At 39.4% G+C, this 11,623-nt stretch overlaps 1 protein-coding gene across 3 annotated transcripts in view; it reads right to left on the bottom strand.

Annotated features, from left to right (window-relative positions):
* Positions 1 to 3,638: 3,638 nt before the first annotated feature.
* The window catches only part of LOC137184109 (potassium voltage-gated channel subfamily KQT member 2-like), a 33,870-nt gene continuing 25,885 nt past the window's right edge, over positions 3,639 to 11,623 (bottom strand). For 2 of the 3 annotated variants that reach the window (XM_067591481.1, XM_067591483.1), the window contains 4 exons: positions 10,157 to 10,262; positions 8,510 to 8,641; positions 6,527 to 6,620; positions 3,639 to 6,369 (listed from right to left, as the gene is read on the bottom strand). In XM_067591481.1, the coding sequence (XP_067447582.1) occupies positions 5,518 to 6,369; positions 6,527 to 6,620; positions 8,510 to 8,641; positions 10,157 to 10,262 (1,184 nt within the window). In that variant the 3' untranslated portion in view covers positions 3,639 to 5,517. The other variant, XM_067591482.1, reaches the window with a different exon arrangement.

The raw sequence follows: 11,623 nt of genomic DNA, 5'->3' as shown, positions 1-11,623 counted from the left end.
TGTACAAACCCATGTTTGTGGATGTGTTTTGTCCTCACTATAGCACACACATTTGAAATGCCTTACACAAGTTAATCCTTTACATGTACTTAATTATTCTATTTTGGGTTGACAATTATTTGCCACACTAGGACCATGGCTCAAGGGATAGTAATGTTGGTCTGTCACTTAGTCGACCATTTTGCCCCAGACTGAAAAATCTCAACAATTATGAAATGGATTGCCATGAAATTTAGTACAGACATTCATGCCCCCAGAGGACGAAACCTCCTGAATTTGGTGATCCCCTGACTTTTCCTGTTGAGCCACCAGCAGGTTGACATCTGTGGTTTTGAATGAAATGTCTCAACAACTGGTAAATGGATTTCCATCAAATTTGTACAGACATTAATGTCTAGCACCATCATCAGGTCAAAATTATCCAATGTTGTCCAACGTGTAATGACATCCTCATCAGCTTCTGCTGTCCTTTGTGTTTAGTGCTAATTAGCAAATTTTAGCGTGCTAACATGGTAGACACCTGCTAAACATCAGCATGTTAGCGTTGTAATTGTGAGCAAGATGACATTAGCATTTAGCTCAAATTACTGTGCCCAGTACAGTAGGCAACAACCTCACAAAGCTGCTAGCAGGCTGTTGTGTTTCTGAAGTTTCAAACCATGGTTAAATCTGAAATGTATTGCATATATCCTTAACTTCAAAGACAGCTGCTTTTGGACAATTTATTTTGAATAAAATGTATTAAATAATTCATATTATCTCATGATCTTATGAGTAGACCTATAATGTCTGCTGGTGATTGTTGAGGCATTATTTAAACTCTATTACAATAAATTATCATAATTTAAACGATAATATATATTATTCATATGTACACAGCTTTCTGATTATCCTTTCAAAACATGTTCACATGCAACCACAGTTGCATAGTTGTGACTTGCTGTCTAATAACTAGTATATCAAGCTAATTAGTCAGGTCAGGTTATACATCAATAAAGTTGCCATATCCTTCCTCCCATCTGATAAATGGATGCCCAGACTTGCTTTTGGCAAAAGCCTTTAGGGAATTAAGATCAATCCAATTCGGTAATTGTCTGATGATTAATGATAAGCTGTGCACACTCAATTAGGTTTAGTCCAAGATATTATTCTCCTACAGGAACCAATATCTGGATTCCCTCCATTTTTTTATACTGTTGATTCAGAACTGGAATATTTTCCTTTTGGAAGAACAGCTCACCAGAATCACATTTACAGGTCTTCACAAGAGTAGAATAATAAATTCCTGTATGTGACAAATGTCAAGCAATTTTTCATCTTTCTTACGTCACACACTTATAAAAATCCCCCCTTCTTTCACATTACATATCCATCCTAAATTATATATTATTTTATATGTATGCATCTATGCTTTCACACATTTATATCTTAATATAAGAGCCACAGTTTTTCATTGGGCTATGAGATTGACAACCAATTGCAGTAAAGCAGTACAGATTGCCCTTGTCACTATGCACACCCTTTGTCTGAAATGCAGCCAATGTGTAATGAATCTAAATTCTGATATATGGTTGCCAATGTTATTTACACAACTGTTAATCCCCACCCCCATCATCATTATGGACCCATGTGTCTATTTGTGTGTGTGTGTGTGTGTGTGTGTGTGTGTGTGTGTGTGTGTGTGTGTGTGTGTGTGTGTGTGTGTGTGTGTGTGTGTGTTATACAGGGACAAAGGAAGGTCACATATGTCTGCCCTTGGTGGACATTGATGGCATTTTGCTGATGTTAACCAACACTATACATAAATAAAATGTTTACATGGAGACCACCAGGCCAGACCTGTACACAAACACAGCTGGTGCCAAGGACACAGAGCCATTTCTTCCTCTCAGCTGTAAATGTAGAAAGTCATCTCTAGTAAAAAATTTTCATATTTGATCTGATCTCATTTAAAGAACAGCATGTGAGTTCATTCATTTACACACTTGACGTACAATCAATCCAAAGGGCATCAGAGTCATCTCTTTCTTATGAAAAACTGAAAAGGAAAGGCTAAAATTAGTTTAAGTGTACAACAAGGCTACGGGATGAGCAAAATTTTTATTGCATTCCTGCCAGTGCACTCAATGGTGAAACATGTCAACACACATACCATTACCAAAATGCATACAGCCCATCTGTTTCTGGCCCCTCTCTTGACAGGTCTCTCGTAAGAGTCGGATCACTAATGGTTTCATTGATTCTTGGGTCTTATCATTCATCACCAAAGGGTCAATGTCCTGCCTCTATCTAATGGCACTGTTTAAAACACAAATCTCTCATGTTTGAATAAATGTCCCACACAGATGGGCTGAAAAAAAAAAAAAAAAAAACCAACGGCATTATCACTGCGCTCACACAGAAAAATGGCAACACTGGGGAAACATTCAGATTGCATTGATTCGTTTGGTGTTATGTTACATAAACAATGTTCCACAGCTAAATTCTGGGTCTGTTCTTGGTACATTGTTGTTATAAACTTTATTTTCCATTCCAGTTATTGAAATGAATGATAATATGAATGTCTTCACTGCAGAATAGATGCAATTTAAAACGTTTATCTGTGCTGGTTGTTTGACCTCTGGTCCGTGCTTTGGGTGGTCAAGACGTCTGCAATTCCCCAGGTGCAGCGGGAAGTAAATAAGCCTTAGGTGCTGTGTCGCCATCATCTGACTTTTATTAATGAGCCAATCAATTCCTATTTGTATCACCCTTTCAACTAAAATCCTGGCCTCACAACACTTAACAAATTGGCTGACCTAAGGTTGAATATGTGGCATGGAAAAGCTCCTTTGCTGTTTCACTGATAATAGCCGATGGTTGTTAAACAGGTTGTTACATAAAATGTGTCAGGTGAAAGCAATAAATAATACTGCTTTTGCTGATGTACACACATGAGTGGACAGTTGCAGTGGTTTAATCTACACTGTACAATGTGGCCAAAAGTTTGTGGACACATGTTCAGTCTGCATGCATTTGTGAACTTTTGTCCCGGGGCTGTTTTTCATAGTTTGGACCAAGGCCACTCAATTCCAATCAGCAGATTTTTTTTTTATGATAAGCATCCAAAGATGTTTCAGACAATAATATGCTTCCACCTTTTTGGTTTGGGGAAGGCCCTTTCTTGTTTCAATATAACAGTGCCCCTGTGCACAAAGCAAGGTCTGCAAGAATGTAACTGGCCTGCACAGAGCCCTGACCTCATCCCCATTCACACCTTCGGGATGCAGCAAAGACTGCACCCAAAATCACTGTTGGACCTCGCTAATGCTCTTCTGACTGAATCAGAGAAAAGCCATGCAGCCAGGTTCCAAAAATGTGCATATCAATGCCTATAGTTTTGAAATGAGATGAGATCATATATGGGTGCAATGTTCTATCTATCTATGTATCTATTTAACCTCCCTCACATATCTGCTGATCTAACAAGGTCCCACTGAAATAAGGTTCTTGATTGCCATCTAGTGATAAATGGCCACTATTACACCATACTGCTCATACACTTCCCAGTCTTGTTTTCACGCAGCAGAACACGCCATGGTATTGCTTTACCGACATAGAACGTAAAAGAGACAAAGACATTATCTTATAGTGATGTACAAAGTTTTATTATTGAAGAAGAAGAAGAAGAAGGTGCAGTTACAGGATGGTGGTGAACTAAGAGCTACTGTATCATGTAAAACCTTACAGGTCCTTTCTTTGGGTTGTAGAAAACATGCCAGCGGGTTTGTTTCTTCTTTTCTGAAAAATGGATCATATATCTTGTGTGAATAGTCTCTATTAAATGACATTTCCTCTGTTATCATGTCCATGTTTGGGTGTTAATGTTGAAATGTTGGAGTTGGTTTGCTATGGTTAGTTTTACAGTCACAAGAACTGTTCATGCTTCAGATGTCCTATTGAATACCATGCTTTTAGCGCTATCACTGGCTAAATTTATAACCTGGAGCATTTGCTCTCAGGCCACAAAACCTCCTACATAATGTTTGAAAATGTATTTTCATGAAATGTCAAGAATTCAAATAGTTGATTTAGGTAATTATAAAACAATGGATTTTGGAAATGTAAGGCCATGTTAATGTTCATAAAGAATGATGGTTCTTGATTGCCTTGCGTGCTTTTTATTGCATCATTTCCTCATTTAGTGCCGAGCTGACATAGCATCAGAAGATCTAAATTATTGACCTATGCATTTTCAGGCTAATTAATGTCAGAGTAACATATGCAAAATATGATCAAGTGTCCCAAGTGATTCACTCAATCCAATTTCAAGACTGCATGTTGTGTGATAACAATACAAATTGTATGAGCGCATATCCATTTGAGCCCATATTGTTTAGATAAGTGGCATTAAACATCTGCCTTTGTTTTTGATGTGTACACCATTTAAGGACATATTTGCCTAGAAAAGAAGAGCCATTGAAATTATCAAGCTCAGGCTGCATTTACATGATTGGATTTCAAGCAAAGCCCCATAAAAAATTCAACACATTGTAGCTTGAAACCAGTCATGCACACACATTTTCACGTTTTATTCACCGTTCTGTTTGTCTGTATAGATGAAAAACACTCATGGAGTTTTTCTGCTGAATTTTTGTTTGGTTTTGTAGCCTGCTTAACACAGTTCTTAAATCAACCATTTAACATGCCATGCAGGAAGTTCACTGGTTTATTGATGGGGAAGTATCTGCAATACTTTGAGGGGAGTTCTTCTGTAGTATTCACCAGGCTGAATTAATGATGCTGTAAAAGCAAGCACTTTTTTTTTTTACTCTGCGAGAATCTAATTGATTATCATAGCTAAGGTTTTGGCATCATAACACCTCAAGTCATTCAAAGGTATAGAAGTTATCAAGACACTATGCTAACCATGTGATAAGACTTGAACAATCTTGCATTACTAATTCTCCCACTATGTTTTCAAATTGACAGTGGTCAGTGTTTAACAGAAGTGCTAAAATGCACTCACTACATAATAAGAGAAATCAAGGTGATGGTCTCTTTTATATTCCATACAAATCAATTTCAAGTATAAGTTCAATGCAAAATTAAGTATCATAAATCACACATCTATACTATCATGTACCTTTTACTAATAAATGCAAATAAATATCACTAATGAATGCAACAAAAAATGTCTCTAAATAAGTTATTATAAGCTATTTTTCTATTTAAACAAGATCTTGATGGATACAATGCAAATGTCATCAAGCATTGCTTGTAAAGTGTTACACCACAAACAAAAAAAGGTGATAAAGGACCCATTTGTTTTTTATAAGGGCATATTTTTACCATCCTCAGTAACAAACAACTAATCGTAATCATTCACTTAACCAAAAATAAACTGTAATAGCATCATCAGCGACAACAGTCAGTCAAGTTGGCGACAGGGTCTCATGATAGGTTTGCTATTGGCAACTGAGGCACCAATCCCTTTCACCATGAGCCTCTTTACTAGGCAGAGCAGTCCTTCCTGACCTACTTCAGTCCCGGCCATCCCCTCTCTCCATATGAGACCTCTCCAGTAAAGGACAGAGGTGAGGGAGCATAGAGGTCAGAGTCTGTGTCTGATTCGCCCTCTGCTATGAAGGGTCTAACCCTGGCACAGAGTGAAGGTCCAGCTCCAGCTTCAGTCCCTGCTCCACCTCCCCCTCCTGAACCTGTAAAGAAGGAAGGCCCAAAGAAGTCCTCCTTGGCCTGGGAGATGCTGAAGCCGCTGAAGGAGCGCTCCAGCTCCTCGTGGTCAACAGACGGGATGGAGAGAGACGTGTCACTCTCCACGGCAGTGGCATCCTGCTGACACCTCTGCCTTCTCTGGCGCCTCCTGCTCTGGGAACCGCTCTCTCGTCCGCTGCCACCAGGACCAGAGGAAGATCGGTCGTGAACTGGAGCAGGTGGAGGCGGAAGGCGGAACAGGCTGGGCGAATGGTCGCCACCAACAGGTGAAGGGGTGTTGGCCACGCTGCTGTTCCAGGCAGGTTGGCTGAGGGGGTGCTGCAGCTGGTGCTGCCAGGAGGTAGAGGGGCGGCTGTTGCTGCCGGAGGGAGTACCCACTGATCTCGCCACAGACCGACCCAGTAAAGGATCTTTCTTTTCCAAAGACCCATCAGAACACAGGACATCTGCAGCTGAGCATGTCTTCACCTCCTTTTCCTCCTTCACCTCCTCTTTTCCCTCCTTCTCCTCCTTGCTCTCCTCTGGGCTGTGGTAAGGCGGGGCTGGATACGGCTCTTTGGAGTTGAAAAAGGCCTCTGTTTCAGAGCGAGGGATGCCCATACGCTGCACATACACATTTACCAGGAAATCAAGTTTCCTGTCCATACAGACCACCTGCAGGGAAAAAGAAAAACACACAAATGAGGACTTTGTGAAAATACATCAGGAAAACAAATACAAATCACAAATATAACTGCACTGATTTGGCCTCAGTAGAAACCAACTTGTAGGACCTTTACAAACCATATGTGAGTGGGAGAAATATTCCTACCTGTTTTTCCACTTTGACCAGACGTCCCATCATGCTCTGGTCCTCTGCAGCCTCTCCCTCAGCTTTAGGACCTTTACCTACTATCTGGTCAACTCTAGCATTTGAGAAAGGTAACATCTCAGATTAAAAAAACTGTTCTGTTCTGCCACAAAGGTTTCTTAAACTTAAAGGTAACCTGTGGAGTTTTTGACTTCTAGTAGCACTATGAAGCAGCTTTTTGATGAGTGGTTCCCCATTTTGTTTGTCTTGTCCACATGTACTCAGGCGATGCAATACACAGTCATGCCAATTGTTTCACACTATTCTACAGGTGACAGTAACCTGCCAAGACAGGCAGTTCAAACTTTTAAGAAAAATGGGCTTTGACAGTGTTTTATGCAGAAGGAAATGCATTCAACATTGATTTTGGTCAGTAACACTGAATATCAATATAACTTGTTTGTTTACAAGAAAACTCCACAGGGCACCTTTAAGAAGTTAATGAGGCCATAATGTGAGCTACCTTAACATGGAAATTAGGTAACAAAAGCATTTTTGTGATGATACTTCTCAAGCTACAAATTGATGAATGACTGAATGGTGGCCTAACACTAACTAACAAGAAAGTGAGCATTTCCTGAGAGAATATTGATTGCAGATGTACAGGTGATGGTGTAATGGTGTGGATCCATGCACTATGACTTTACCGAAACAAAGTGTGAGTAGAAGGAACACTTTGTCTTGGGCCAAAATGCATCACTTGGCATGCTTTTGTTATGCTTCATGCTTCATTTCCATTGCATCCTACCGGGGGAGCTCTCCCTCTGTCTCTCCAGTATGAGAGCAAGCATCTAGCACTGTCAAACCCCTGTTGAGCGAGGCCATATGACATGGCTCATTAACATTCAGCAAGCAAGCCGCTGGTCCTTTTCTTGACAGCAGCTGATATAATGTGACATAAGAGCTAAATTAACTGCACAACATTCTGAAAATGTTGCACATAATGCTATTCATCAAACTGTTTTGATATTAAATCTTGAACATTGCTGTGTTTCTGCATGTATTATCTAGCTGAATGAGTCAGGTCAAGTGGCTTGAGCTCAAAAGGGGTTCCATCAATCAAAATAATAAGGTTGCATGTAACTTCTTCAGTGTTTGGACTATAATATAAGGAGCATAATGCTGGTAAAATGGTCATTCTAGAGGTGCAGTCTATTAACCTAACCTAGGACCTTCAGTGGACTTCTTATGACGAGGTGTTGATGGGGGAGGGGGCCCCACAATCATATCTATCCTGGCAAGGCACACAGAGACGATATGAGTGCAATGCAAAATGAAGCAACGTGGGAATCACATTAGCTATGGAAAACAATTTTCAATATATTCCACACACACAAGACATACAGTGAGTCTGACTTGCATTGTGGATGGAAGTGTATGTATTTCATCGTTGGAATACATTTATTCTACATGTTAGACCTTTAGGGGATTGACATATGAGGAGCTAATTTGCAGGAGGTAAAAGTCATATAGAGAACGATGTGAATTATACAACAGTGTGAAATCTAAAATGAATGTGTGACGCACACAGAAGCAAAAGAATTGAATTGTACTTTGGCACACAAGGTCACTGACATAAAACAGATCTGAATACAACACATGTATGTAGCTGGACAAATGAAACAGGCAAATCAATGACTTATCACAACATGTGTGTATCCAGTAACACCACAAACACTATATTAAATCACATCTCTGCTGCTATAATAAATTTGGACTAATTATTGAACCAACTCCACTGATTAATCTGAATTTCAATCATGGAAATAACGCTGACATTGCTTCCATGTATCACCATGGTAACATTTAGCTTGACAGATCAACTGCTGTTGGTTAAAGTCCTGTAGCAGCTGTACAGGTTATTCAATCTGAAACAGCATGAAAACAAGTGTGTCTCAGATTTAAATTGGTTCAAATATATTGCATAGTTGAACATGCACTTGCCTGGATTGCAGGTTCTTAATTCGAGACAGCATGTCCAGGTGACCTGCAGAGTACTGCTCAATCACATCCATGACATCATAAGGCCGCAAGCTCTCTTTGAATCTCCTCTTAGACACCAGAAACCTCATGATGCTGAGGGAAGACACATCACTTTCACATATGGCACACAGTAAAATGAATAGGCCTTACTCACAGCAGATATTTGGACTTTGATTAGCACAGGTGTTATTAATAACATTACCAACATTTTATTCAAGTGTCCCAGTAAGTCATGACAGTGTGACCGTGAGCCAGCATTAACAATAGCATCACCCTGAAACTGTAGCAGCTAAAGATATTTAGATGTCATTAATTTCATTTTTTACACCTGTGCTTTTCTTACTGTGACATGTCAAAATGTCTTCTGTGAAAAAGGCTTAATCCAGCAATGTGACTGTAGATGCAAAAAACAGATGTCCTTCTAAAAGGGTAATTCATTAACTTGGGTGTTATTTTCATAGCTTGACAATCTTAACTCAAGGTACACTTACTAACTTTTTCTAAAGGCTTTCCACCACATCTCACGGTCATTCATCAGCAAATGGAGTTTCTCAGTTGTCATCATGTGACCTAAGTAATATGTGATAACAGCTGGTCATATATGGCTCCATGACAGCTGAGGAAACGCCACCCGCTGATGAAGACTGTTAGATATGGTTGAATGCTCTGGAAAAAAGCTAGTAAGTGGACCTTGAGACCTTCATACTACTACCTCCAAGGTAAGAGTAAACCTTCATACACCCTTATTTTCATAGTTTTGGCCATCATTTCTCTTTGTTATGATAACATCAAACTCACCAATCTGAGCTCCAGGAACACAGCAACATGACTACAATAAAGTCATGTTGCTGTGAAAAAAACGAATTGTTGCTAATAATCTTTCATTGCACAGGAAAACTGTGCATACACAACTAAAGTAAAAACAATAGGTCAGTTGAATCAGGCAGTTGCTGTGTAAACATATACACATTGTACAGTTTGGTTAATAATTTTAACAATATTTTCATTTTCCCTTCAATAAATTTGGTTAAGCTAGCCCTAGTTTGTGCATCTCATTAGATTTATCATTACTTTCAAGTCACAAAGCTGAGCATCGGTTCCTCTGAGTACAGGAAATGGGTTAAAAAAAAATTTATCATGCAGCGGAGAGAATTTCTTTTCATCCATCTTTTAGAGAAACAGATGCTTGTCTCAGCGTCTGAAATGTAACTAATACTGTGTAATTTAACTAAGCTAAGACATGAGAGGCACAAACGTTGGACTAGGCTAGCCTGCACCATGGCTAGCCTGCACCATGTGCATAAAGATTGGAAAACCTGCCCCATCAAGTCTTATTAGCACCACGTATCACCACATTCCCATATCTCAGCAATTAACATGTTGAGTACAATGTTATTTTTATCAATAGGAATGATGACCAAAACTGATAGAAGTGCAATAAACTGGAATGATCTTTTAAACACTATCAGATCTTTTACAATTAGCATCATAGATGATCACAGGGTAAAGAAAAAGTCATAAACACAAACTATTATTCCCTTTTTAGTCTCCATGGGTGAAATAAACACTGCAGAACCATAGAAGTTGCACATTAAAGGGAACCCTTACCAGATTGCCCTTATTGCAACCTTCAAGCCTGGTGGTAATTCTTGAGTGAGAAACTCACAGTGGCAAGTCTTATCATCACCAATTTCCTCTCCTGGGAGGCTCGCCTCTACAGAGCAAAGACAAGGACACTTTTACAGAATATTTCACTGGCCTCTACATGACCAGCGTCAACAGCAGAAGCATAGCTGAGTTGATGCTTTTAGCTTTGAAGGTGCAAAATTCAATTACTAAAATTGGTTTCAAGCCAGTTAGCCAGTTTGTGAGTGTAGTGAGCGGGCTTAGTGGAACAACAGAAAAAAGACTTGGTGCAGAATTGAAGGATAGTGCTGATGGGATAAAGCTTTATTGAAACCTTTTATGACAAGTACTCTCTTCCCACCACCAATCGCAGTCTAGATAAACTAGCATGTTTAGTTTAGCCAGAAGGCTGATCTCAGGATTTTGAAGCATATTGCATACAGGCAAAGGTGTCTAGGCCTAATCACTGTTGATCAGAAATGAGATGAGAATCTGGTAGGGAAAGTGAGGTCTCTTCATGCAACATAAAGCGGGGCCTTTGGGCATTTTGTCTCTGGGTCAATTTTGTATTATCTTGGCACCACTTGACTTGAACCCACTGTTAACTGCCTACCACTACTATACATCAATACTTATAATCAATTGTGTGGAGTACATACAATCCTAAGGAATAGTTAAATTGTTACATGCTTGTTCTCAGGTATAACCATGCTTCAGAGCCTTCCATCATCATTGGGGAAAAACTCGTATGAGAAAAATCAAAACAAAAAGGGGTTCATGTCAAGTGAACAAATCTCAGCAGATTTCAGCATGCATGTTTTCCAGACCGGTGAAGCTGACTTGTCTTTCTTTTATATCCCCCATAGAAGCCAACCAACAAAATATCCCAATGTCTTACTTATTAAACCTTCAATTGCTGCAAAAAGAGAGAGAGGAGAGACATGGAAAAAGATTTGTTATGGATCCTAGCAGGATGACAATGGCAGACAAATCAATTCCAAACATGGGAACTTGTGGAGTCCACTGAATGGTTTCTGGTTCATGTTTGAAAGGACTGGTCTCTCTTCTCTTACATTTACACTTACCAACAGCATATATTATAAAGCTTTATATAATATATATGGTAAAATATACAGCTAGACATTACAGTATATTATATTACAGTCTAAACTGAAGACATGTCATGATGACTTGTCTAACCTGGAGAACTCTTCAGTCCAAAGTCTTCCTCCTGCATTTCAATCAGCACTTTAACATGCCATGAAGCGGAAGAAGAAAAACAACTAATGAGAGATTGGTTTAAATTGTTTAACAAAAAGGCAAAGAAATGGTGAAGGAGAGAAGTATATTTCTAGATAATGATACAGTGGCCTGGATGACATATGGATGCAGCTGGGCTGTCTAGCAATAAATGATGGCTGGACACCAACATCCAAACCAACCGACCTC

This window comes from Thunnus thynnus, chromosome 6, assembly GCF_963924715.1.
Source record: "Thunnus thynnus chromosome 6, fThuThy2.1, whole genome shotgun sequence".
Lineage (NCBI taxonomy): Eukaryota > Metazoa > Chordata > Actinopteri > Scombriformes > Scombridae > Thunnus > Thunnus thynnus.
The sequence above is the reverse complement of the archived record's forward strand: the minus strand, read 5'-3'. Positions and strand labels throughout refer to the sequence as shown.